The 25,413-nt window shown below is 40.0% G+C and overlaps 1 protein-coding gene across 3 annotated transcripts in view; it reads left to right on the top strand.

The window, feature by feature from the left end:
• The first annotated feature begins 151 nt into the window (after window positions 1-151).
• Window positions 152-25,413, top strand: part of pnpla7a (patatin-like phospholipase domain containing 7a) — a 28,978-nt gene continuing 3,716 nt past the window's right edge. The window contains exons 1-35 of one of the 3 annotated variants that reach the window (XM_074617569.1): window positions 152-295; window positions 1,841-1,898; window positions 2,048-2,122; window positions 2,427-2,514; window positions 2,692-2,774; window positions 3,198-3,298; window positions 3,395-3,535; window positions 3,631-3,790; window positions 6,349-6,429; window positions 7,124-7,252; window positions 7,437-7,517; window positions 8,257-8,395; window positions 8,499-8,570; window positions 8,708-8,784; window positions 9,596-9,751; window positions 10,012-10,089; window positions 11,033-11,238; window positions 11,686-11,817; window positions 11,991-12,114; window positions 13,969-14,082; window positions 14,472-14,538; window positions 14,648-14,797; window positions 15,795-15,858; window positions 16,095-16,263; window positions 17,440-17,622; window positions 18,265-18,383; window positions 18,661-18,817; window positions 20,066-20,182; window positions 20,853-20,922; window positions 21,197-21,313; window positions 21,476-21,624; window positions 21,759-21,911; window positions 22,033-22,149; window positions 23,504-23,588; window positions 24,752-24,867. In XM_074617569.1, the coding sequence (XP_074473670.1) occupies window positions 1,842-1,898; window positions 2,048-2,122; window positions 2,427-2,514; window positions 2,692-2,774; window positions 3,198-3,298; window positions 3,395-3,535; window positions 3,631-3,790; window positions 6,349-6,429; window positions 7,124-7,252; window positions 7,437-7,517; window positions 8,257-8,395; window positions 8,499-8,570; window positions 8,708-8,784; window positions 9,596-9,751; window positions 10,012-10,089; window positions 11,033-11,238; window positions 11,686-11,817; window positions 11,991-12,114; window positions 13,969-14,082; window positions 14,472-14,538; window positions 14,648-14,797; window positions 15,795-15,858; window positions 16,095-16,263; window positions 17,440-17,622; window positions 18,265-18,383; window positions 18,661-18,817; window positions 20,066-20,182; window positions 20,853-20,922; window positions 21,197-21,313; window positions 21,476-21,624; window positions 21,759-21,911; window positions 22,033-22,149; window positions 23,504-23,588; window positions 24,752-24,867 (3,927 nt within the window). In that variant the 5' untranslated portion in view covers window positions 152-295; window position 1,841. Of the gene's footprint in view, window positions 296-1,840; window positions 1,899-2,047; window positions 2,123-2,426; window positions 2,515-2,691; window positions 2,775-3,197; window positions 3,299-3,394; window positions 3,536-3,630; window positions 3,791-6,348; window positions 6,430-7,123; window positions 7,253-7,436; window positions 7,518-8,256; window positions 8,396-8,498; window positions 8,571-8,707; window positions 8,785-9,595; window positions 9,752-10,011; window positions 10,090-11,032; window positions 11,239-11,685; window positions 11,818-11,990; window positions 12,115-13,968; window positions 14,083-14,471; window positions 14,539-14,647; window positions 14,798-15,794; window positions 15,859-16,094; window positions 16,264-17,439; window positions 17,623-18,264; window positions 18,384-18,660; window positions 18,818-20,065; window positions 20,183-20,852; window positions 20,923-21,196; window positions 21,314-21,475; window positions 21,625-21,758; window positions 21,912-22,032; window positions 22,150-23,503; window positions 23,589-24,751; window positions 24,920-25,413 lie in introns of all 3 variants that reach the window. The other 2 variants (XM_074617570.1, XM_074617571.1) reach the window with 2 other exon arrangements.

Below are 25,413 nucleotides of genomic sequence, written 5' to 3'. Positions count from 1 at the left end.
ATTGTGTGTTTTGTAAAGATACAGAAGTGCAGCTGACCTTTGATATAATAGGAGTTGCCTGCATTTAATGTAAATGTGCCTAGTCCGTCCCTGATTGGACAAGACGCTCTGGACGCTACCAAGGCAACAGCGGACATCAGCAACGCTATTGGTGGAGGTACAGACGGTGGGCGGGGCTTAAACAAGTGACATGCAGCATACACAAACTTTGTTAGCTGCCTGCTAACTTTGCTCCATCGTTTCTCTGTTTGGAGATGTTACCAGCTTGACGCAGACCACCAGAAACCCTCGAAAAGTAAGATTTCTATCCACTGGGAACTTCACAATGCTGGTTGTGAAGTTGACTTTGGTTGTTTATGGTGACGGGTAGTGAGCCAGCTGCTAGCTAGTGTTGTTTTAGCTAGCCTTAAGCTATGACGGTAATCACTTGAAATCAACAACAGCTGCCAGCTTCTTTGTTTTGGGCTAATTGATCATACTAACTTGTGGTTTACTTGTTATATCATGAAGTCAAATGAAGACACGAAGTCACATGATGAGGGTGGATGGCGTAAAGTGCTGCTAATTCACAAATTCATGTTCCTGTTTCCATAGTTTCCATCCCCTGAAACCTGACGTCACATAACCTCACATCATCTTTACACCCTCACTGTCTGGGCTATTCTACACACATGTCACCCTGTATGTTTGGTTTGCAGACGTACGTTTCTTATTTTCATTTCATTTCATTTCAAAATTTATTTCGGACATGTAGAATATAAAAGAAATCAAATAAAAAATAAAGAGAAAGATAATAACAAGTGGACAGTCAGAAACAAGTAGTATTTACATACAATGAAAAACATAAGAAAAATAAATTGTCAAACACTTGGATGACTTGATATTCGAAAAGGATTGAGAAGAAGGCAAGGCAAGGCAGCTTTATCTGTAGAGCACATTTCAACAACAGGGCAATTCAAAGTGCTTTACAGAAACATTCAAGAACATTGCGACAAAATGCAAAAGAACATTAAGACATAATTAAAACAGTTATAAAAACAAAGACATTAAAGATTAGAAAATAAAAACAAGCTAAAAATAAAAGCTAGGATAGAAGCTAAAATTGCATAAAACTCAAAAGAGTAAAAGTTATAGTGCAGTGTCAGAATAAAAGGCAGCCGCAAACAGGAAAGTTTTAAGAGAAGTGAGAGTTGGAGCGGTCCTGCAGGTTTCTGGGAGCTTGTTCCAGATATTTGGTGCATAAAAACTGAATGCTTCTTCTGCATGTTTAGTTGTGACTCTGGGGACACTAAGCAGACCTGATCCAGATGACCTGAGAGGTCTGGATGGTTCATAACACAGCAGAAGATCAGAAATGTATTTTGGCCCTAAACCATTTAGTGCTTTGTAAGAAGTATACACTTATTTAATCCCAGCCTTCTCCACAAGTCAATTATTAATTATTAACCAGCTTCCTTATTAATTAAATTTGTCTAACTATAATAATTATTATTTTAACTATAATTATTACCTTTTAATCTGTGTCATACAGAAATATAAATTAATTACTAATATAATTATCCTTATCAAAATATAAATTTGTTATCAATCCAGAATACCAATTCATTGCTTATAATATAACTTAATCACAATACCAATTCATTACTTACATATTAATCTTAATCATTTGTTATCTTTTCATATATGCGCAAATTATTAGCATTGCTTCTTGGTTGTTGCAGTACTTGCTTTTATCTCTCATTTCCTCTACTTATGTTTATTGTTATGTACCAAACACCCGAGGCAATTTCCTAGTATGTGAGAGGTGAAAACTTATTAATAAACCTGTTTCTGATTATAGGATGGAGTGCCAAGGAGGGGATGATGGAGAAGTCTGCAGATGGGCGAGGGCGAGTTTAGTAAGCACCATTATTTCTTTTATGCAAAACAACTAGCATAACATCCTACTTTGTTGTCTTTTTCAACCTTCAGTGGTGACTTTATTTTTTACAATACTTTACTGCTAATTTTATTTAAGAAATTGTGCTAACTTAATTTATGTTCTTAGGTGCTGGTGAACAGCAAAAATGAGATCAGAGCACGAGTGCAACAGTTTGTGGAGGAAAGGATGCAGACCACCATGGTATGAATTAATAATTCATTGTGATAGCCTATGCTTTCAACAAGCAAGTAGAGCCCTGCCGTCCCTGCATACAGTGTTGCCGGATTTTCAGCAGTTAGCAGCTCCTTCTATTTCTTTTGTGAATTCCATTGTGGGACAATATTGTACATCAACAGGACACTACTGCAGTACTGCATACTCTATTTAGTTTTTTTTCCAGTGTGAATGCACTAAATACTCAAAACTCAAATTCTGTGGGCAACTACAGTACATTGTCTTCTCATGTGTCCACACTATTGTTACAATGCTCTTGTCTGTCTTCTAGCTCACAGGTGTGCTGATTGGAGCTGCAGTCGCAGTCTCACTGATTGGGATTGTGGTGCTCTTCCTTTACAGGAGATTCAAGCTTGCTCGTGAGTCGTCCAACCTCCTCCTGAACTTCATACTTATTGTAAAGTTATAGTACATATTTTTTTGTCTGCCTCTAATGATAAGGCTCTTCAGGAAAGTTTATATTTTTTTCCAGTGTTCTTCAGAATGTGGTCTTAACATGGCTTTATCTGCATTTTGTTTTGGGATTCTGTGACAAGGTCAACAACAGCCTGGTGTACCTCAGTATCGCTTCAGAAAACGAGACAAAGTGCTCTTCTATGGACGAAAGATAATGCGAAAGGTTTTTGTCTATTTCCATTTCCGTCTCGCACTCTCACACAAATATTTACAGTTGGGCAATTTTTAATTTCCACATTTTCTCTTCATCAAACTAAATGTAATCCTTTTCCCCAAAGATTCTGAGTGTTTGTATTTTGTTGCACCACTGCATGAAACATACTCCACTGGCAATCTAACCACTAAAGTTCCAGTAACTTATCACTGTAATGCACACTGATGCAGTAAGACTGAAAATCACGTGCATGCATTTAGCTTAGTAATGAATGCAGGTCTTCATGATAGTATTAACTTCCTACATAATTTTTTATCCACCTGTCTGTATTGATAATGTCTACTACACCTGTGTTTGCACACAACATATATTTTTCTGTCTGCAGTAAACAACAGCAAACTTTTAAATTGTAAATATGTTTGTTTTTCTCAGGTCCAGACGTTGTCCTCCATTCCTCCTCCCCCCTCTACCTCAGTAACAAAACAACCGCAGCGCATACGTAAAAGAACAAAAGTTCTAAGCATAGCTCGCAAGTATGCGCCATTACCTTTTTTAATTCTGTGTGTGCAAGTTTTGTTTCAAGCCTTGCTGAGCGGAATTTGTTAAATACATTTTTTGTGCTTCAACAGAATCCTGAGGATCCGCAAAGATCCTCCCACCCTGCAGCCCAAGGAACCTCCTCCCTCCCTGCTGGAGGCTGACCTAACAGAGTTTGATGTGCAGAGTTCAAACCTGCCCTCTGAGGTCCTCTACATGTTGAAGAATGTCAGGTAAAAAAACAAACAACTTTTCCTGCAGATTTAGCCTCTCCCATTGTTTCTCCCCCTATGTTTTCATAATGTGTGTGTTCTGCAACTTGCTGTAGGGTTTTGGGTCATTTTGAGAAGCCCCTGTTCCTAGAGCTGTGTCGCCACATGGTGTTTATCGAGCTGCAGGAGGGCGAAGGTCTATTCAGGCCAGGAGACGATGACGACAGCATCTACGTGGTCCAGGATGGACGACTCGAGCTCTGTATCCAGGAGAACGTATGTGGATAGCATGTTGATGTTCAGTTCATTTTATTTTCAGAAAAACTTCATTTGGTTTTGTTGTATAGTGGTTCTTGTGCACTTTCACATTTTATGACTAACTTACCTATCATATTACACAGAGTGCTAAACTGACTGAAATGCTAGATAGATAGATAGATAGGCACATGCACGCTTTACTCTGTTTTATGACTGTTTCAATGTCATCAACCTTCCAATACCCATGTGCATAGCTCATGGAAAACAGGAGAGGGCAGTATTGCAACATACAGCGGGTAAAATAAGTATTGAACACGTCACCATTTTTCTCAGTAAATATATTTCCAAAGGCGCTATTGACATGAAATTTTCACCAGATGTTGGTAACAACCCAAGTAATCTATACATACAAAGAAACCAAAACAAATAAGTTCAGAAATTAAGTTATGTGTAATAATGTGAAATGACACAGGGAAAAAGTATTGAACACATGAGGAAAGGGAGGTGCAAAAAGGCAAGGAAAGCCAAGACAACAGCTGAAATCTATCAGTAATTAGAAAGCAATCCGACTTCTTGTCAGTGCAAATTGATATCAACTGTTTCAGTCCCAACTGATGGCCTATAAAAAGGTGTCTTATTACCAAGGTGTCACACAAGAAACATCTCATGATGGGTAAAAGCAAAGAGCTCTCGCAAGACCTTCGCAACCTTATTGTTGCAAAACATACTGATGGCATTGGTTACAGACGCATTTCTAAACTTCTGAATGTTCCAGTGAGCACTGTTGGGGCCATAATCCTGAAGTGGAAAGAACATCATTTCATCATTAACTGGCCATGACCAGGTTCTCCTCGCAAGATTTCTGACAGAGGAGTGAAAGAATTATCAGAAGAGTTGTCCAAGAGCCAAGGACCGCTTGTGGAGAGCTTCAGAAAGACCTGGAATTAGCAGGTACAATTGTTTCAAAGAAATCAATAAGTAATGCACTCAACCGCCATGGCCTGTATGCACGCTCACCACGCAAGACTCCATTGCTGAAGGAAAAGCATGATGAAGCTCGTTTAAAGTTTGCTGCACAACATTTGGACAAGCCTGTGAAATACTGGGAGAATATAGTCTGGTCAGATGAGAGCAAAGTTTAACTCTTTGGATGCCATAATACACACCATGTTTGGAGGACAAATGGCACTGCACATCACCCTAAAAACACCATACCAACAGTGAAGTTTGGAGGTGGGAACATCATGGTGTGGGGCTGCTTTTCAGCATACGGTACTGGCAAACTTCACATAATTGAAGGAAGGATGAATGGAAAAATGTACCGAGACATTCTTGAAAAAAATCTGCTGCCATCTACCAGGATGATGAAGATGAAACGAGGGTGGACATTTCAGCAAGACAATGATCCCAAACGCACAGCCAAGGAAGCTCTCAATTGGTTTCAGAGAAAGAAAATAAAGCTGCTAGAATGGCCCAGCCAATCACCTGACTTGAATCCAATTGAAAATCTATGGAAAGAACTGAAGATCAGAGTTCATAGAAGAGGCCCACAGAACCTTCAAGATCTGAAGACTGTTTGTGTGGAAGAATGGGCCAAAATCACACCTGAGCAATGCATACGACTAGTTTCTCCATACAGGAGGCGTCTTGAAGCTGTCATTACCAACAAAGGCTTTTGTACAAAGTATTAAATAAATATCATCGTGTATATATATCGTGTTCGATACTTTTTCCCTGTGTCATTTCACATTATTACACATAACTTCATTTCTGAACTTATTTGTTTTGGTTTCTTTGTATGTATAGATCACTCGGGTTGTTACCAACATCTGGTGAAAATTTCATGTCAATAGCGCCTTTGGAAATATATTTACTGAGAAAAATGGTGACGTGTTCAATACTTATTTTACCCGCTGTATATCTAGATACAGTTTGCTGTTTAAGGATCAAGAGGTAGAAGAAAAACTATAGCTTTCCACACATAAGTCGTCCTCCAATCCTGCAGATTTCTTTGAAAGATGCAATATATGTATATATATGTTTGTGGCTTCACAGTAAAGTTTGAAGAAAGACTTTGTTGTTAAAGGGGCTAGATGTAAGAATCAGAAATTGCTTGTTAACAGTGACACTTTAAGTCAACGACACAGCTTCCTGCTGCTCACACTTGCACTACGTAGACGCGAGCGACCATCGGTCAGAACAGTTAGGCGCCACACGAGACTGAACGTGGTTGACAGGCATCATGTTGATTAATGTTGGCAACATTAGCCAGCTAAAACCACAATATGACTATATATTTCACATGCTTGGCAGTAATGTTAGCTTACCAAACGAAGATCCGTCCATGAATCAAAGGCCCGGCCGGTTGATCACCCGCATTCTTCACATTAAAAGCAGTGAGACTGATAAAGGAAACCCAGAAAGTAGCAGAAGGTCTCATTTTTTAGGTTAGGTTACAACCTGTTGTTCACACATTGGCAATAAAAAAACAATTAAAAAAAGGTTTATACATGTAAAAACTTACATACAGTCCCTTTTAATGTCATTTCATGTATTTGTGTTTTTCTGATTTTTAGGATGGTACAGAACCAGTGGTGAAGGACGTGCTCCCTGGAGACAGCGTCCACAGCCTGCTCAGTATTCTGGACATCATCACTGTGAGCCGCTTATTTCTCAATCTGTACATCAGACTAACTTCTCTGCTTCTGTCCTCTTTATTGCCCTCTGATCTGGCTTTTTTTTTTTAGAGCAGATTAAATTAATCAGTTAGTGTAAGTTATCAAAAATGAATCGCAATCATGCTTGTGGTTTCCCACAATTAAACAAAAATGATCGTCCAAAAATGCGTGCTTCACTAGTAATAAACTCCACTGCATATAAAAATCAAGCGCTTCCTTAACTAACAGCCAGCCACAAGGTGGCGATAAAGGTGTTTTGGCTTCACTTTTGGGGAGCTGACACGCTACTGCACTGTGCGCATATACCCTACAGTGGCAGCCTGTGAGTGTTGCAGCTGCAGTCCAGAGTAGAAGGGTAATATACTGTATATTACTCTTTTTGGAACCGTATGTTAGGTTTTATTTGGATGCAAAGATTTGGTTATTAGCAGGAATGCAGCACAACATAGAAGTGAAGGGAGTGCCCTGTTTATTTAAATGTTAAAGTGTAATAAAAATGTGTTGTCCCTAAAATCAGTCAATAATCGTGTTCATGATCTCAATATTAATCAAATAATTGATAATCATTTTGTCTATCATTGCTGCAGTCATGCATATGAGGTTTCAATGACTGCCCCCTCTGTCTTTCCTTAATTCTTTTCTTTTCTAACTTGTTTTGTCCTGCCTTTGCCAGGGTTATCCAGCTCCATACAAGACTGTGTGTGCACGGGCTGCAACTCGCTCCACTATCTTGCGTTTACCTGCATCAGCCTTTGAGTCTGTGTTTAAGAAATACCCAGAGACACTTGTTCGCGTCATTCAGGTAACGGATTGTTCAACAATAAATATACAGTATGTAGTGTTTGTTTTTCCTCGAGACAAGTTTCCCTCCCTCTGGAACACATCATTATAAAATATAATGTGATCTGATTTGGATGTAATTACAATCTGATGTATAATATGTTTTGCTCTGTTTACCTCAGTGTTTGATTTTGTGTGTGTTGCAGATAATCATGGTGCGCCTCCAAAGAGTCACCTTCTTGGCACTGCATAACTATCTGGGCCTAACCACTGAGCTCTTCAATCCGGTAGGAGGGAAATGAATTAGTGCATACATATTTGTGTGTGTACACACACAGTCACGCAGAAGCTCATATTGAATACCTAAACACCAGTGTGTATGAATTTGTACATAAAGAAGCACAGAGAGACACACACACACGCTCACACACATGCAAGCTAATTTCACACAACATTAAGCACAGGATCGTAACTCGGTCCTTCATAAAGCTCGGTGAAAATGGGTAAAAATGATTGCAACCCCTCCACAGAAAACAGGGAGGGCAGTAACCTTTAAACCTGGCTTGCCTCACACTTTATGATGATGAATCCAAAATACTCGTTAATATCTTCTTGGGAGGAAATATGTGGGATGGCGTTCACTTTTCCAATTCCTGAAAGCTTTAAAAAAGATTTTTTTTTTTTTTTTGTAGTCATAAGTCTTCAGACATCCTCAAATAACTAAGAAATTAAATATGATTGAGTATCAATAAGAAAGTCATCACCAAATGGCCCAACTGAAATAAAACGTCTTTGCAGTTAGGGTCACAGGACTGTAATTAACCCGTCCAATCAAGTCATTCGGCCCGAATGTAATGTAAATGTAAAACCCTCAAGATCACGACCCTGCCTTTTAATGTGTTAATTTTCATGTGCTTCAAATCTATTATGCATAAAATATTTAGTGGTTTCTCAGAATGTTAACCGTAGTTCTGACTAACTGAAATGTGGACTTTTAACTTATTTGGTTTGTTGCCGAATGGACAGGAGAGTCAGGCGGTGCCCTTGTCCAATATAAACAGTGTGATGGGAGAGGCGACTACTGGGAAGACGACTCGTCGTTTGTACTTCCAGGACGAGTTACCCGCTGGGACCGCTGGGACCGCGGAGAGCCCCACAGAGACAGGTCACACCCTCATCATTCTAAACATACACTGCACACGCACATTTGAAATTGTGCTTCATGTTGTGTTGAGACTGATCCATTGCTGGCACTTTACAATAAGCAGATGGTGTAAAGGACAGTCCTTCAAACAGCTCCAGGAAGCCGCGATCCACCTCGATGCCCACCGACTGCGCAGGTGAGTCACTGACTTGGACGTCACCAAATGTCACATGTCTGTACTAATTTCCTGCAGTCAGTGATGTGAAAGCAAGGACACACACAGATACCAACATACATAAACAAATAATCCTCCACCTTTGTCCTGATTTGCAGGTAATGACCTGAACATGGCTTGTGAACGAGCTCGGGTCACTATAGATGAGCCTCCATCCAGTCCCCTCACGCCCAAAGTAAGACTCTCCTACCACATCACCTCTTTACTAGGGCTGTCAATCAATTAAATATTTAATCACGATTAATCAAATGATTGTCCATAGTTAATTGTGATTAATAGCAAATGAATCGCCCATTTTTTTTCTGTTCAAAATGAACCTTAAAAGGAGATTTGTCAAGTATTTAATACTCTTCTCAACATGGACAGTGGGCAAATATGCTTGCTTTATGCAAATGTATGTATATATGTATTATTGGAAATCTATTAGCAACACAAAACAATGACAAATATTGTCCAGAAACCCTCACAGGTACTGCATTTAAAAATATGCTCAAATCGTAACATGGCAAACTGCAGCCCAACAGGCAACAACAGCTTTCAGTGTGTCAGTGTGCTGACTTGACTATGACTTGCCCCAAACTGCATGTGGTTATCATTAAGTGGGCATGTCTGTAAAGGGGAGACTCGTGGGGAGACTCATGGGTACCCATAGAACCCATTTTCATTCAGTCAGAAGTCAAGGGACCCCGCTGAAAATGGCCTTGCCAGTTTTTCCTTGCCCAAATTAAGCGCAAGTTTGGAGCGTTCTTTAGCCTCCTTTGTGACAAGCTAGAATGACGGTATCTTCACTTTAGCTCTAAAACTGATCCCGCTACAATCTAAAAATTGCAAGTTTACAATAGTGGCGTTGAAAACAAATTTGCAATAACGCTTTATCGCGTTAACTTTGGCTGTGCAGATTTAACACCATATCCCAGTATCCACTGCTATGCCGCTGCTCATCTTGTTCCTCCCCATCAGTCACTCTCTCATGTCTGTCTTTGTAGTCCAGTCTGAAGAAGAGTGTGACGATGCAGCCTACACCCTCTGAAGTGTTTCACTACACAGACAGCGGGGGGCACTCTGATGCCATCCACCTCAGTAAGAGCTGCACAATCCTCCAGGCTGCTAAGAAGGACCTGCTGAGAATCATCCAGCTGCAGGTGAGAGGGTTGATCCCAGAAAATGAACATCAACTTGTATAAAGACTTTAGGGGTTACATCAGTTATTCAAAATAAAGGTAATACTCATTTTGAATGCATATCGTGCAATGTGACACCTTTTTATGGGAAAATTCTGATACACTGTCTTTGGATCGATTAGGCTGGCAGGTCTAATACATTATGAGTGTCTTTTGTGATGATATATACTGTATAAACTCTGAATATTTTTGTCAAACTTTGTTTGTCTTTTTTGTTGCAGGACCCCAGTCTACTTGAGGGCAGAGTGACCCTCCATCAAGTCAAAGCTGGTTCTGTGGTGGCTCGTCAGGGCGACCAGGTAAGAACAACAACGTACAAAGCAGTTACAACTTCCTCTCTGTTTCATGACACTTTAATATAAGGGTTTTTCCATTTTCTTGTCACTTTTTTCACCCCTGGAGGGTGTAGAGGCATTGCAGGACCAGGTTCACTGGTAGAGCCTTGTGTCTTTTAATGTGTTAAACTTTCTCTGTGGTTCCATCAACAAAAAAACCCCAACTTTAATTGAATTAATTTATTGTATTCCAGCACAGTATTCAAGTTTTGTTTGAGTGCAGCGCCTATACTCCACCTTCTCTGTTGCACTTAATTTGGCAGTATTTTCCACAACTGTGTTGTTAAACAAAGTTTGAACACAGCGACCCTCAGCCTCACAAATAAATGAAATAAGATTTGAATATTGAATATTATTATTATTTTCTGTTCAAGCATAAGACAGTTTGGTCTGTTCAGCTGCTGCAGTTTTCTAAAAACTTGTAATGTCATGTACGACTTTGTGACATTTGCAAACCATTGAAGTTTTAAATGCAATTGTTTCTTCAAAAAATAATTATAACTAATTAACATGCTCAAATGATCTGTTATATTTACTGTGATTCAATTCTCAATATCAAGATATTGTTGTTCACAGTTCTCATATCTAAATGATGTATGACAAAAGTAACATTTTACCAAATTATATCAGTGTGAAACATTAAATACCTAAGGAAATGTTTCGTAAAAATCAGATTTTGTTCTAAAAGCAATACACACAAAAACAGCAAATTGACTCATCAAGATAAACAGAAGTTTAACTTAGCATATGTTTTTAGATATGTGGGTAATATTAAAAACAAATAAATAATGAACTAATACTCTAATAATTACTGTGAAATTCTTGACAACAAATCAACGTGTCCAATTAGCACACCTTCAACTTCAAACTGTCAAACTTGTGCACTCCTCTCCTCTCGGTGCTTTAGGAGGTGAGCATCCAGTTTGTGATCTCCGGCCTCCTCCACGTTTACCAGCGGATGATCGACCGCGAAGAAGAGACGCGTCTGTTTGTGACGCACCCCGGAGAGCTTGTCGGTCAACTTGCCGTCCTGACCGGAGAGCCCCTCATATTCACTGTTCGGGCCCAGCGAGACTGCAGCTTCCTCTCCATTTCCAAAACCCACTTCTACGAGTGAGTCACATTGATACATCTATACACACTCCTCCATACAGAAATGTGTACTCGAGATGTAGTCATATTGCTGTGCAAAGGCAGAGAGCAGCAACTATAGATACAGTAAAGTTTGACTGTATAAAAGATATATAAGGTGTAAAACCTTTTTATAATGATAATTGATAATGGTCCCAGTCCTTATTTAAAATCTAAACATTCAGATAAAGCGCAGTCTGTTTGGACCATGTTATGGGTGCTGGGAAAACGCAGTTTCTACAAACAAAATGTGTTCTTCTCCAGCTTTGTTCTTCATTGTAATCAGAAGCTAGATCAATACATTAATCAGGCATTAAATACATTCAAATATGTGATTTTTAAAGGTAGTTTCCAACATGAAAAGAACAATGAGAAAAGTCTGTTTTCTTTTACCTCCTTTCTTTTGTTGAATTTTCATCTGTTCCTCAGGATCATGCGTGTGGAGCCAAAGGTAGTGCTGAACGTTGCTCACACCGTGGTGAGGAGGATGTCCTCTTTTGTCAGACAGATAGACTTCGCTCTTGACTGGATGGCTGTGGAAGCTGGCAGGGCGGTCTACAGGTATTCTACTGATAACCTTGTATATATCTTTGTTGACATTAATACATTCATGTGAGAGCAGTCAATACATTTTTTAGATCCATTCCAAACAAGTTAAGAATGGGAGGTTTTGGTTCACACGCTTGTTTTTGCATATTTGCAGTGAATTGAAGTTATCTGTATATTTTGTTCAGGCAGGGAGAGAAATCAGACAGCACTTTCATCGTGCTGAGTGGTCGACTGCGCTCTGTGATCATGAAAGAAGATGGCAAGAAGGAGCTCATCGGAGAGTACGGACGCGGCGACCTGATTGGAGTGGTAAGGGCCATGATGGTGAGGGGGGGGAGACAGACGGTGGATAGCAGTTTATAAATATCTATGTTTTTCACTTCTAGTATCTTCATAAATATTAATGACGGTACATCAACATGAAGTTCCGATTTTTTTCTTCAAGCCCATCCAAACATGCAGATTTAAATATGCATGAGGAAAATTGTGTATGCCATCAACAGTATTTAATCATCACAACATATTCACTGTCAGTATGCACAGTTGAAAAAACAGGCTGCCAGTAGGCTCTTCAAAAAACATGACCATAAGACCACTCTCACTGCCAGTAAATAAAAACTCATCCAAGTACATCTTATGCTGCATGCAAGCCAGCTGAAATTGAATTTAAACAAAAAAAACAAACGCACATCAAGATAATGCTGAATGTTTATTATCCTTATATACCACACTGTACTGTATGTTATAGTTTACATATACTTCTATTCTTTTATTCAGCATATATCCTGAAATAAACATTTTGTCTCAGGCTCTTTGCGGGACTCCAAACACATTTAGACCAGAGTTTACACCAGCATACCTGGCAGTCTGACGCATGACGTGTGGGTGTGCACACTGCAGTCGTTTCTCACCTTCCTTTTTGAAATGTATCTTCAGTACCTGTTCAACTATCCAGCATATCGATGCATTTACCAGGAATGTGAAACGTGAACATATGTTTCCCAGTATTGTCCTTCATTTTTCTTAGCTTCTAAAAGTGGATACTGATGCCAAGACTGCGTTTTCATTTTGATAAACTACGTAAAGCAAAGTCACTTTGTTACGCTTCACCCACTTTCCCATTGGCTGGCGTGGCTGATCTCTGCCACGATGCTTCTAATAATACCTGGGTTGATGGATGCTATGGTTACTGTTACCTGGAGGGGTGAAGCTGTCGTTGCAGCTCCTGCGATGGGGGCTAACATCTGAGATATATTAAGTGTTGACGTCAACTCTGGATGATGAGATGGAGAGATCTTATTTATAGCTCTTTTTTTTTACCTAAAGATAACTCTGAAACTCTTGGAACATGGACTAAAATCCAAACATAAAACTTAGTAGCAACATAAATTACAAATAATACTGAACAAATAAGCCATCCTGACATTTTTTACAAGCTTGAGAAACAAAAGTAGACATTTCATTTAAAATAGATATTCTTAACTCATCATAGTATGAACAATACAAAAGAAAATGTGAATCATTTTCAACTTCTCCTAATTGAATAATTCACACGACCTGTTGTCCTCCTAGATGTTTTTTAAATCTGCCAACTTCAAGGGCCAGAGGAAGGATTCCAGTTCAATAATTGCACTTGATTTGAATATATGTTCGTAATTTGGGTTGTAGCAATATATCTTTCAGCTTTTTAGCAAGTAACTTCCTTCAAATTGCATTCATGCTGCATGATAAAATATGACTATACATATATTGCAATTTAACTTCCTCAAAAACGGTATGAAGTTCTGTAGCCCATGGAGCATTGTGTGATTTACTCCAAAGAAAATCATTCTTCTTGATCCTGTATTCCCCAAAGTATTGGTTTCTTGAAGTTAAGTTTTATGGTCGTGTCTAGAAGGTAACCCACAATTTGCGTAACTCTCACGAGATGGTTAGGCATTGACCTTGAATGGTTAAGGTCAGGATAGGTCGTTGAGTCTTGCGAGAGTTTTTGCATGTTTTTGCAATTTTGGGGTTACCTTCTAGGCATGACCAAGATTTATTTGGTAGTACATTGTGTTGTAAGGTTTATGAATGATTGGGGTTTATTTTTTTTACTTGTGATGGGACCTTTTTGTTTTCTGACCAAGTAAACAATGTGATGTGTCCTTCGATTCTCTGCAGGTGGAGGCCCTGACCCATCAGAACAGAGCCACCACAGTGCACGCTGTACGAGACTCTGAGCTGGCCAAGTTACCAGAAGGAGCTCTCAGCTCCATCAAGAGGAAGTTCCCGCAGGTAGGGTGAACCTCAACTGTTAAAATAAATTTCAACTGACGTGAAAACACAATAAATTTTTTTATGGATAGGGTGTATTGTGATTTGATTGTAGTGATTTACAAAAGGTCATCTTTGAAAATGAATGTAGTTGATTGCTTTTAAAACGGAGTTGATTAAACCTTAACCCCTGATAATGAGCATTTGAATAATTCATCATCAACTGAACAATAACGTGGGTAAAAGGTTCCCAAAATGTTCTTTTCTTAACATTTTGAATGTAAAATCGAGATTAATTTACTGCACATGAATTACATTTTAAAGGACGCATGACTATACACATGGTGAGGAAACTGCAGCTGTCTGTCTGAGTAACACAGAGTCGCTTCTAAAATGTTTGCGCCTCTCAGGTTGTCACCAGGTTGATCCACTTACTGGGACAGAAGATCCTCCAGCAGGTCAACGGTCCTCTGACAGGTGTGTGCATCTACATGTGCGCTTAATTTTACCTCATTGTTCTTGGTGTTTATCTCCGCTCGCTGTTGAAGGGAAGGTCAACTAATACAGTATTCATGCATGTGTCCAGCTCGCAGTTTGGCCCTCCACACTCCCGGCAGTAAGTGGGATGCAGGGAACCAGGCCTCCAATCTCTCCACTGTGACAGTCCTGCCTGTATCAGAAGAAGTACCTCTCACTACCTTCACCCTGGAGCTGCAGCATGCACTCATGGCAATAGGTAAGAAAAAAAAAATACAGGAGCTCAAAATTTTCCTAATTTGTATGTTTCACTGCCATCTTCCACAGAGAGGTCAGAGCTCAGGGTCGAGTACACTTTAAGGTCCTGGATGGGCTTTGTTAACATCTGGCCACCCTACTGCTACTATTTTAGACCAACTTGCAACTTAGGTGCGATGTGTATGGTCCTCTTAGGTGTACGATGTAACTGCTCTGGCTCTTCCTCTGTAGATGAGTTTTAGAGGTCCTGTTTACTCCAGTTCTTAATATGAACTGGGACTGTGCCCTCAAGACAGCTCCTTCCCACAAGCAGTAGTCCATTTGGCTTTTTGTGTACTTTATGTAGCATATTCTGTAGGTTCTCTTCGGTCCAGATGTAAAGCAAACATCAGACTTCTGCAGAAGTCCAGGTCAGTCCTCTCCAACTCATGTTAACCGGTCATTTACCAGTATCCATCTCAACAAATGCTTGTACAGGCAGCCTGCGTCTTGGTTTGCTTGGAAACAGTCTGGGACCAACTCTCGCAAACAATCTCAGTCCAGTTGTTTTGGTCCGCTCCAGAGCATGATTACTGTGTTCACAACCGCCCCAAACAAATCGCATCAGATGTTGAACTGCACCAGAGTTCGATTAAAGCGGACTAAATGTTGACTTGTGAAAGCGCCCTAAGATAACCAGGGTCTGTTCATATTGAATTAAGGAATTAGGTTTAATTACAACAAGAGCTTTCACTGTAAGGCTTTAGGGCGTGACTGTGAGAGTGGTGACAGACCTGTTGTGTGTGTGTGTGTGTGTTTTAGGCTTTGAATATACTGAACAGCTGAAAGAGTTCAGTATGTTACATGAACTCTCAGTAGAGGTCCCTTGTTTGTTTTATTGTAATATTTTGATTAGAAGCTCTTCCCCTACTCATGCCACCGGTCTTAAGTCAGGGGGATTTAGTCCAGTGCTTCAACCAGACATATTGACTGTAACTGCTGTGATCTTTCACATACAGGTCCCACTCTTCTGCTGACCAGTGATATTATCAAACAGCGACTTGGAGCTGCAGCACTAGACAGGTGTGTTTTGTGGCTGACGGAAAATTTGCAGAACTGTTGGGTTTTCTTCAGCACCCACCAATTACTCGTACTATTTCTTGACCTATTTAATTTCTTCCTTGGGCTCCTCATCTTTCTGACTCCCTCATTAAATTGAGTTTAAGTATGCTTTATTGGCACAACCGGGAAAATGTATCTACCATGTGCTGCCAGCTGGGAGGTGCCGACTGTCATTAATGGACTCCTTCCCTCTTCAGCGTCCATGAGTACCGTCTGTCCAGCTGGCTGGGCCAACAGGAAGACCTCCATCGCATAGTTCTTTACCAGACAGACTACACTCTGACCCCGTGGACACAGCGGTGCATCCGTCAGGCCGACTGCATCATCATCGTGGGACTAGGAGAGCAGGACCCTGCCGTCGGGGAGGTGAGGTGTTAGGGGTGGGTTACAGGTGGAGGAAGGTGAGAGGAGAATCAGTGGCAAAGGTAGCTGAGTTCAGGAATTCAGTTATTTGATGGGTGTTTGTTTGTTCTATAAAACATTAAAAAAAAAATAGTGAAAAATGACAATCACAAGCTTCCAAAGTCCAAGGTGGCATCTTCAGATTGCTTGCCGAGTCCAACCAACAGTACAAAACTCAGAAAATCTGAACCTCTTGTAAAGCTGTAGGTGAATGAAAAGCATTAATGGGTTAATGGTCTGTGTTACAGCTGACTATACGTTGTCTAACCCCTCGTTAGGATTTTTCTCTCCAGAGAAATCATCACACCAATTACTATTAACCGGTATCTTTCTGATTTGATATTTGGGGGAGTGCTGATCATTATGCTCTTGAGTCATGGTTAAACCCGGGGGGGTAACCGACTTAATGATCACACCGGCTGTGAAAGGTTTGTATCTGACCCTTGGGCATATTGGTGAAATGAGCAAAAGGGTGGATGGATGTTGTGAAAGAGAGGTGGGGTGCGAGAGAAAGAAAGTCCCATCCAGCTGATGAAGGGGGAGGTAATTGCCTTCCAAAGGAAAAATGGGCACAGAGAAAAGTAAGGGATGTATCCTCATTTAACAGGAGATTGTGGGAGAAATGGAAAGATGGATCAATATTTGCTCGGAATGAGTCATAGCTCTGCGTTGATTTTATCTTTCAGGGCACACACACAGACACCCTCTCACCTTGCACATACACTTTTAGCAGTGGGCCTGTTGACTGAGTAACAGATCTGACCTTCCTCTCAGACTATTTAGCCTTTTTTAAGACATTAAAGAATGGCCTCAGTTGTGCACTTGAAAAACGTGAATGAAATACATTAAAATGTAATTAACATTTCATCTCTCAAATAATCTTATCGCCCAGCCTGCTACCCAAAAGTACAGTGTAGCTCTTCACATATAATAGTATATTTCATCAATCACATAACCTGTACTCGTGCTGATGTTGTGCTCACTTAAACCCAGTGTAGTCTCTAGCAGTCACCAGTTTGCAGCATTTTTCTTGAGTTGGCACTCAAAATTCTGAACAAGCGCTACACAGGAACCACTCTGAAGAAAAGTGAGGAGAATAAACATGTTGTAAAACATCTGTGCTTGATGTCTTCCCTCTAGCTGGAGCGTATGTTGGAAGCAAGTGCAGTGCGTGCCCAGAAGCAGCTGGTGCTGTTGCACAGAGAAGATGGCCCCCCACCCAAAGGAACTGTAGACTGGCTCAACATGCGGAGCTGGATCTCCAGACACCTCCACCTCTCTTGTCCCCGAAGGGTCTTCTCTAAGAGGAGCCTGCCCAAACTGGTAGGAACAGAATAGAGATTTGTTGCTTGTTTTGTTTTGTTGAATTTCTCTAGGTTTAAGACAATTGGCGATGAGATTGTTTATCGTGGATTGAAGGAATGATCGACGGTTAGTTTTTCCTACGCAACTTACTATCAGAACTAAGATGTTATAAAATGATCTCTAGAGTCTGCACCCTAGTGTGCATTTAGAGATGTTTCTGGTGAAGCGGCATGTCCGTCCGCTGAGCCTAGATCTTTAATTACAAACCAATTTACAGTCTCTTTTTTTCCGTTACTCATATGCCTGCTCACCAAAACGTTGCTCTGTGCTTCATCACAGTAGTTATGGATATGATTTTGATTGTGATATTAAAGAGAAGATAGTAATGTTAAACGTAACATGATGCTGTGATATTGTGGCGATCGGATCGGTGATCTCGAGTAACCGCGATTGGACGAAAATATAAACGATCGCAAAACACTTACTTTCAAAATACTTTCATTTGTCCCCTCTCTTAGCCTCTCATTTACTGCTTTCTCATAATCTTGTTTTTTTTAATTTAACATCTACATAATTTTCTCCATTCAATTCTTCTCTATCCTCTCACCATCTCACTCCCCTCCTCCCGACTTTTATTACAGTAATTTCCCTGTTTTTCAGTTGGAGCTGTATCAACGTGTGCTCGAGAAGCCAGCAGACCGTCACTCAGACTTCTCCCGCCTGGCTCGAGTCCTTACGGGCAACGCTATTGCTCTTATCCTTGGTGGAGGAGGGGCCAGGTAACGCCACCCCTACCGTCTGTTTTTCCCCCAAACAGTTATTCTAAAAGCTCACGTCATAATATACTGTAATCTAGGACAGGAACTTTTATATGTAACATTTGAAATATGACTCATCTTCTGGGCTTAATGGATTTTATAATTGTCAGAGCCTCAGACCCTAATTACAAAGCTTTCTGGTTTCATCTGTGTGCTGGCTGGGTATTTCTGTCTTTTTGGTTAAATAATTCAAGTTCCCTCCGTCTTACCATGTTTATTTCTCGATTCTCCTGTTCAGGGGCTGTTCCCAGGTGGGGATAATGCGAGCTCTCTGCGAGTCCGGCATCCCAGTGGACCTCATTGGTGGCACCTCTATCGGCTCCCTGATGGGGGCACTGTATGCTGAGGACCGTAGCCACAGCCGCATGAGGATGAGGGCCAAAGAATGGGCAATGGTGAGATTCAAAGCAACAACGATACTAGTCTATAAATAAACCCAAATGTTAAAAAGCCAATGATATCTGCTTTATATGAAGTAGGCATTTTTATATTTTATCCCATTTGTCATCAAAAGACCAATTCAAGTCCGTTTTCCATACTGTTATTTTTTCCTTTATTAGACAGGGGACACTTTAGAGTCAATGAATGTAGAAAGGAGGATGACAAATCTTCCCAGATGGATTTGAACCAGGGACGTTCTGCGTCTTACGCCACCAGGACACCCCCTTCCCACAGTTTTAACCTGTATTGAATTTACTTGAACCTTGAACATCTGCTGACTGCAAAGCTTGGAGAGACGACCTACACGTGTTTTCTCCCTTGATGCCGTATTTGTAATTATGCCAAATAACTGACGAACAAATGGTTTAAGTAGGATCGTTTAGTAGACATTATTCTCTTTTGTGGAAGAGAAGCTGAGTTCAACAGCTCTGCCTCCACTTGCTCCAATTTGGAGAAGAATATTTTCAAGCAGTTTTCAATTTTCTGCTTGTGAGCCCGTCCTTGTGAAGGTTACTCTGTTATACAGTTAAGACCTCTATTTGACCTTTTATATAATTAACCACGCTGTGCTGATTAACAATCAAAAGTAATGAGTTGGTGTTGCACACACAGCCTTGGATGGTTTGCACATTTGGCTCATGAATAGAATCTTTTTAGTCCTAATATGAGGTTCATCCTTGTGTCTTTAACCCTGTGACCATCCATGATGGCTGGTTTGAGACACCCCGCTCAGTCTCTAGATCTGTAGGCTGGCATGCTTCGTCCTCCCACAGTGAATCCAGCCCCTCCTCTTCTGGCTCTGTCCTTGGTTCTGAATCTTCCCCTCTGGAAGCAGCTGGCCGTGTTGCTGCTCCTTAGTGTCGCACTAAAAGAACCATTGTTGTAATAAAAAGTTTGTCCTTACCAAAGTCAGGACAGTTTGCTCTGTTGAAACGTTGATACCTTTTTACGAGGTGTGAATTTACCCTTCTGAGATTTTTCTAATCACAAAGAATAGCATAGTGCTCAAAGAAGAACCTTCACATACAGAAGAAGAACCTTCACATACAGCACCGACAAAAACAATGAATCCAGTAGATTTTCCTTGCATCAAATTTAACTTTAATTTTCAGGGATTAATTCTGCTTCGTACTGGAGAAAACATCTCGTTGTGTGGAGGATAGAAGCCATTTGACCTTTATTTTCTCCGGCTTTTCCCGCAGGAAATGACATCAGTGTATAAGAAGATTCTGGATTTGACGTACCCAATTACCTCCATGTTCTCCGGCGCGGCCTTCAACTCCAGCATCAGCAATGTCTTCAAGAGCAAACAGATCGAGGTGAGTTTCCAAGGAACTATAGAAGAAGGCACAGAAGAGACAATGAATTAGTTAAGATCGTGGTGGTGCAGGATAAGCAAATGCATCATGTAGGGGTGAGAATCACCAGAGGCCCCACGACACAATATTGTCACGATACGATCTTATTGCGATTTTAAACATTTTGCGATATGCTGAGTATTGCGATCATCGCTACATTTTGGCGAGGAAAAACTGTCATGGCCATTTTCAAAGGGGTCCTTTGACCTCTGACCTCAAGATATGTGAATGGAAATGGGTTTTATGGGTTCCCACGAGTCTCCCCTTTACAGACATGCCCACTCTATGATAATCACATGCAGTTTGGGGCAAGTCATAGTCAAGTCAGCACACTGACTGCTAACTCTTGCCTGTTGGGCTTGAGTTTGCCATGTTATGCAAGGGTTTCTGGACAATATTTGTCATTGTTTTGTGTTTTTAATTGATTTCTAATAATAAATATATACATACATTTGCATAAAGCAAGCATATTTGCCCACTCCCATGTCGATAAGAGTATTAAATACTTGACAAACCTCCCTTTTAAGGTACATTTTGAACAGATAAAAATTGCGCGATACATTTGCAGTTAATCATGATTAAATGTTTGAATCGATTGACAGCCCTGGATATAACCCTTTTGTGCATGTAGGACCTTCGGCTCCCGTATTTCAACATCACAACTGACATCACTGCTTCTGCCATGAGAGTACACACTGACGGTAGGTACCGTTTCTTTTTTAATTTCAAAGAATCCTTTGTTCTTGTTTGCTGACAAGAGGTTTTTTTTCTTTATTTTTCTTTTTTTTTTTTACCTAAAGTGGTATCTGGCCATGGCGGTAGATAGTTTCTCTTTTATCTGCCACCACTGTCCATTGGTGAACTGACCCTTTAATCAGTCTCACTGATGAGTCTAACTTTCTGTTAGTTCAGGTTGGTTGCTTTCAATTAAATACATATTGTTTAATAGGCATAAAATGTAATTTGCTGTTTTAGGTTCTCTGTGGCGTTACATTCGTGCCAGCATGTCTCTGTCTGGGTATCTACCTCCTCTCTGCGACCCTAAAGATGGACACCTGCTGATGGATGGAGGCTACATCAACAACCTGCCAGGTGTGTTACACTCAGCCTTTCTTACTTCCCTTGGCATTCTGTCGCTCAGTGCCTTGATCATGTCATTACAACTATTTTAACACCCATGTATGATTGATTATTTCTCTCCCTCTTCTTCTCCTGTCCACCTTTTATGTTTCCGTTATCCTCCTCTTCTCCCAGCTGATGTGGCACGCTCCATGGGGGCCAAAGTGGTGATAGCTATTGACGTGGGCAGCCGGGATGAAACCAACCTCACTAATTACGGCGACTCGCTCTCCGGCTGGTGGCTGCTATGGAAACGCCTCAACCCCCTTGCTGAGAAAGTAAAGGTAATGGATTGATTAAAAATAAAGGCACAGACAACAGACTGTGCGAGGATATGTTTTAAAAGTAAATGAGTCCTATGAATAATAATGAGGGTATTCTTTGATGCATATGTTCTTCTACACTTTGGCGGTCTTAGGTGTTAAACATGGCAGAGATTCAGACTCGGCTGGCCTACGTGTGCTGCGTTAGGCAGCTGGAGTCTGTGAAGAGCAGCGACTACTGCGAGTACATCAGACCTCCAATTGACAGATACCGAACACTGGAGTTCGGCAAGTTTGACGAGATTGCTGTAAGTTTGACTAAAGAATAACAGAACTAAATAGATTCCCAAAAAGTCGTATCTTTTTAATGATTTTGCCCGATCAGCAGAGAAAATAATATTTTTATATGTGAACATTTGTGTTATGTAGGAGGTGGGATACCAGCACGGGAAGACTGTGTTTGACGTGTGGATTCGCAGTGGAGTGGTGGAGAAAATGATGAAAGACCGACACCAGGAGGAGTTCCACACCCAAAGCAAGAACAATGTAAGTAATGTAATGGACCTAATTTTACGTGTGGTATGAAGTATAAATATAGATTCTCATCAGAACTCTGAAGCCTCTCAGTTGGTCTACAGTGAAATAGCTGGCAGGGGACATTTCTAACTCCAAATATCTTGCATTCATGGTTTAATCAAAGCCATTTAAAAACAAGCAACTACAGAGTTATGAAATAGTGAGCGTTAAATGCAATCAAACGGATTAGCTCACCAGCACCTTATCTCTGTAGCTGCTCTGCATTAGTACCCACCTGTGCAAAAACAAAGCAAAATTCACATCCTCTCGAGTTTGGTTGGTATCCGTAATCTCATTTTGCAGTCCATGTATGTTTAATCAACCATATGGGGTATACTACATTGGTTCCGTTTTCTCTCATTGTCGGACGCATTCTGTCGTCAACAGCCTCATGTTTTAGGCCTTGGGCTACACTGCTGTTAAAGAAATGACATTAAAACTATGCAGCAGTCTGCACTTTAAGTACAGAGAAACAGATTTTCCGTGCACCAGATTTGTCCCCCAGCAATGGCAAAGAAAGATAAAGGACCAACTAAACAAGGAAAGAGACAGAATGATGAAGAAAGATGATATATTTACCCCCAATCTGAACAACAACATGAGGAGGATGAAGAGAAAAATAGCAGGGTTGATATCGAAAGGAGTTTTTCGACAATAACGCCACAGCAACAAACTAACCTGGATGATTGTGAAGATAAGGATGGAGCTACAGTCATGGTTGCTGATTTGAAACTGTAATGCTTAAAACTGTCTTCTAAATGAATCCAATTGTCATTCTTTGAAACAATAGCTATCCCACATAGGCAGTTAATGAGTGCCTTTCTATTTCAGGTGCAACTCTCAGGGGAAATAATGCGTCTCTTACTGTGATTGATTCTACATAGCGTGTTCAGTGATGTTGCAAAAAATGCTGATGAAAAAAAAAAAAAGATTTTAAAACAAAAGTTTGCGGCTAAAGCTAAAAGAAATACAGTAGTTAACATCCAGAATAAGCAGTGATCATTTAATGTTGTGTGGACAGATTTTTCCCTTTTGGCATCTTAATCAGCTGAAAAAAAGGAAGACAAAAAGACTAAATCCAAATCAGCTCCCTTCTCAGTGAAACTGCTGGCTGCTATTTATGTTTTCATCACCAGTGTACGTAAGGAGGAATACATTCAAGCGTTCTAACAGACAAGGTGTTGACGCCTGGTGTCGTTAGAGCACAATTGGTTAGTTATCTAGGTCTATTAAAATAGACCTAATGTATGACATCAGAGTCTCTCTCTTTGTTGGCTCAGTCTATTTTGAGTATTTCTTTAATGTGTGTATTTGTGTCTTTTAGGTGGTGACGTGTCCCAATGCTTCCTTTACTGACCTGGCAGAAATCGTGTCCCGCATCGAGCCCGTCAAACCTGCTCTGGTGGATGGTAAAATTACTGACACACTCTTACTTTCAGCCACACCTATGATCATACTTTTTGTTCAGAGTATAGTATGTCCAAAAAAGGTTATTGTACATTCACTATACTGTAACTTTTTTTCAACATACAGTACTACACTCTGACCTTTTATTTTAGATTTTTTATTTAGACATTTAACTTTTTTTTTAGATTTATTTGACGTACTTTACAATGTTTTTTTTAATTACTTTTTTAGACATACTATGGCTTATTCATGACTTTCTTTTGACATTTTCTTACCTTTTATTACATACTGTACTATGACTTAATTTTTTCAACATACTATACTAGGACTTTTTTATTTTTATTACATACTATTTTATAATTTTTTTCAACATACTATACAATTACTTTTTTAATTTTAACGACATATTATACTATAATTTTTTTCAACATATTATACAATGACTTTTTTTTCAAGATATTTTTTTATTTTTCAACATACTATACTAGGACTTATTTTTTCGACAAATTATACAATGACTTTTTTTGAGAGTTTTTTATTTTCCGACATACCGTACTATGACTTTTATTTTTTACATACTATACTATGACTTTCGAATTTGTTTTGACATACTATGACTTTTTTATTTTTCGACATACTATACTATGCAATGAGTCACTGTCTACAAGTTGTCATTAGGTCATTCCTATTTCTTATGTAACCTGTTAGAACCCGAAGTTCTAATGAGGTCTTAAAATGTTTGGAAAGGGTCTTAAATGGTTTTAAATTGAACCTCCGGATTCATGCATATACCCTGTTGTAACATGCCGATGGAAAGTAGGACCTGTGCAAACTTAATAGTTCAAAATAAGCATTTGCAATCAAATAGAAACAATTCACATATTTAAATCTTTTTTAGAAAACATCTTTAAGTAATAAAGCAATCAATGGTGTTTTCTCAGATACCTCCATCCTTCTCATTCTTGCTCTTCTTTCTATGTATAACCTATTTGTCATCCATCACTCGTCACACTGCTCCATTTGACCTATCACAATGTTTCACAGTTTTGCTTTTCTGACTCATTCACCTGCACACCCACATTCATTGTCACCTTTTCTACACATCACTTATTCACCCACAATGTGCTTCTTTTGCTTCCTGTCCTTCGCTCCTTCCCTTCATCAGAGGAGTCAGACTACCACACTGACTATGAAGAGGAGGCGATGGAGAGCGCTCTGTCTGACATGGAGCTATACAATCGCTACGGAGAGCACACTGAAGGGGAGGAGACTGCTGACACGGTGTGAACCACAGCTCATAAGGGCAGACACTATGGGGTTCCTATTCTACCAAGTACAGCACTTAAGTAACCATAGCATTTGCACATTGTAATGAATTTGATACTTTTTTCTTTTTCCCTACATCACACACTTTCACTTTTATTGGGCACAATAACTTTTTGTGAAATCTACACTTTGGGAAAGTCAAAAGTGTCCTGTTGGCCATTGCACAGAAAGAGATTATAGTTCATCCTGGAGCCAGGCCAATTCATGCTTTAAAAGGTGATCAATAATACCATAAAACATATCCTAAAATGAATTGGAAGACACTGCAGGGCCACCTAATTAAACTAAAATTATATGCTTTAGTTCTTGTTAAGTGCCAGGGCCTGAGAAATTTGGAAGGCTATGACTTTGAGTTGAAAATAAGAGGATTAGGGCCAAGACTCGGTTAAGCCTTGAATAATGTTTTTTCAAATCAGACAAAAAAAAGAAATGATTGCGTATTCCATTCCATAAAAGATTCAGGTCTGCTAGAATCACTGGGTTTGACTGGCAAGTACAGCT

Source organism: Sebastes fasciatus, chromosome 19 (assembly GCF_043250625.1).
Source record: "Sebastes fasciatus isolate fSebFas1 chromosome 19, fSebFas1.pri, whole genome shotgun sequence".
In the NCBI taxonomy this organism is placed as follows: Eukaryota; Metazoa; Chordata; class Actinopteri; order Perciformes; family Sebastidae; genus Sebastes; species Sebastes fasciatus.
This window is presented reverse-complemented; position numbering and strand designations above follow the sequence as displayed.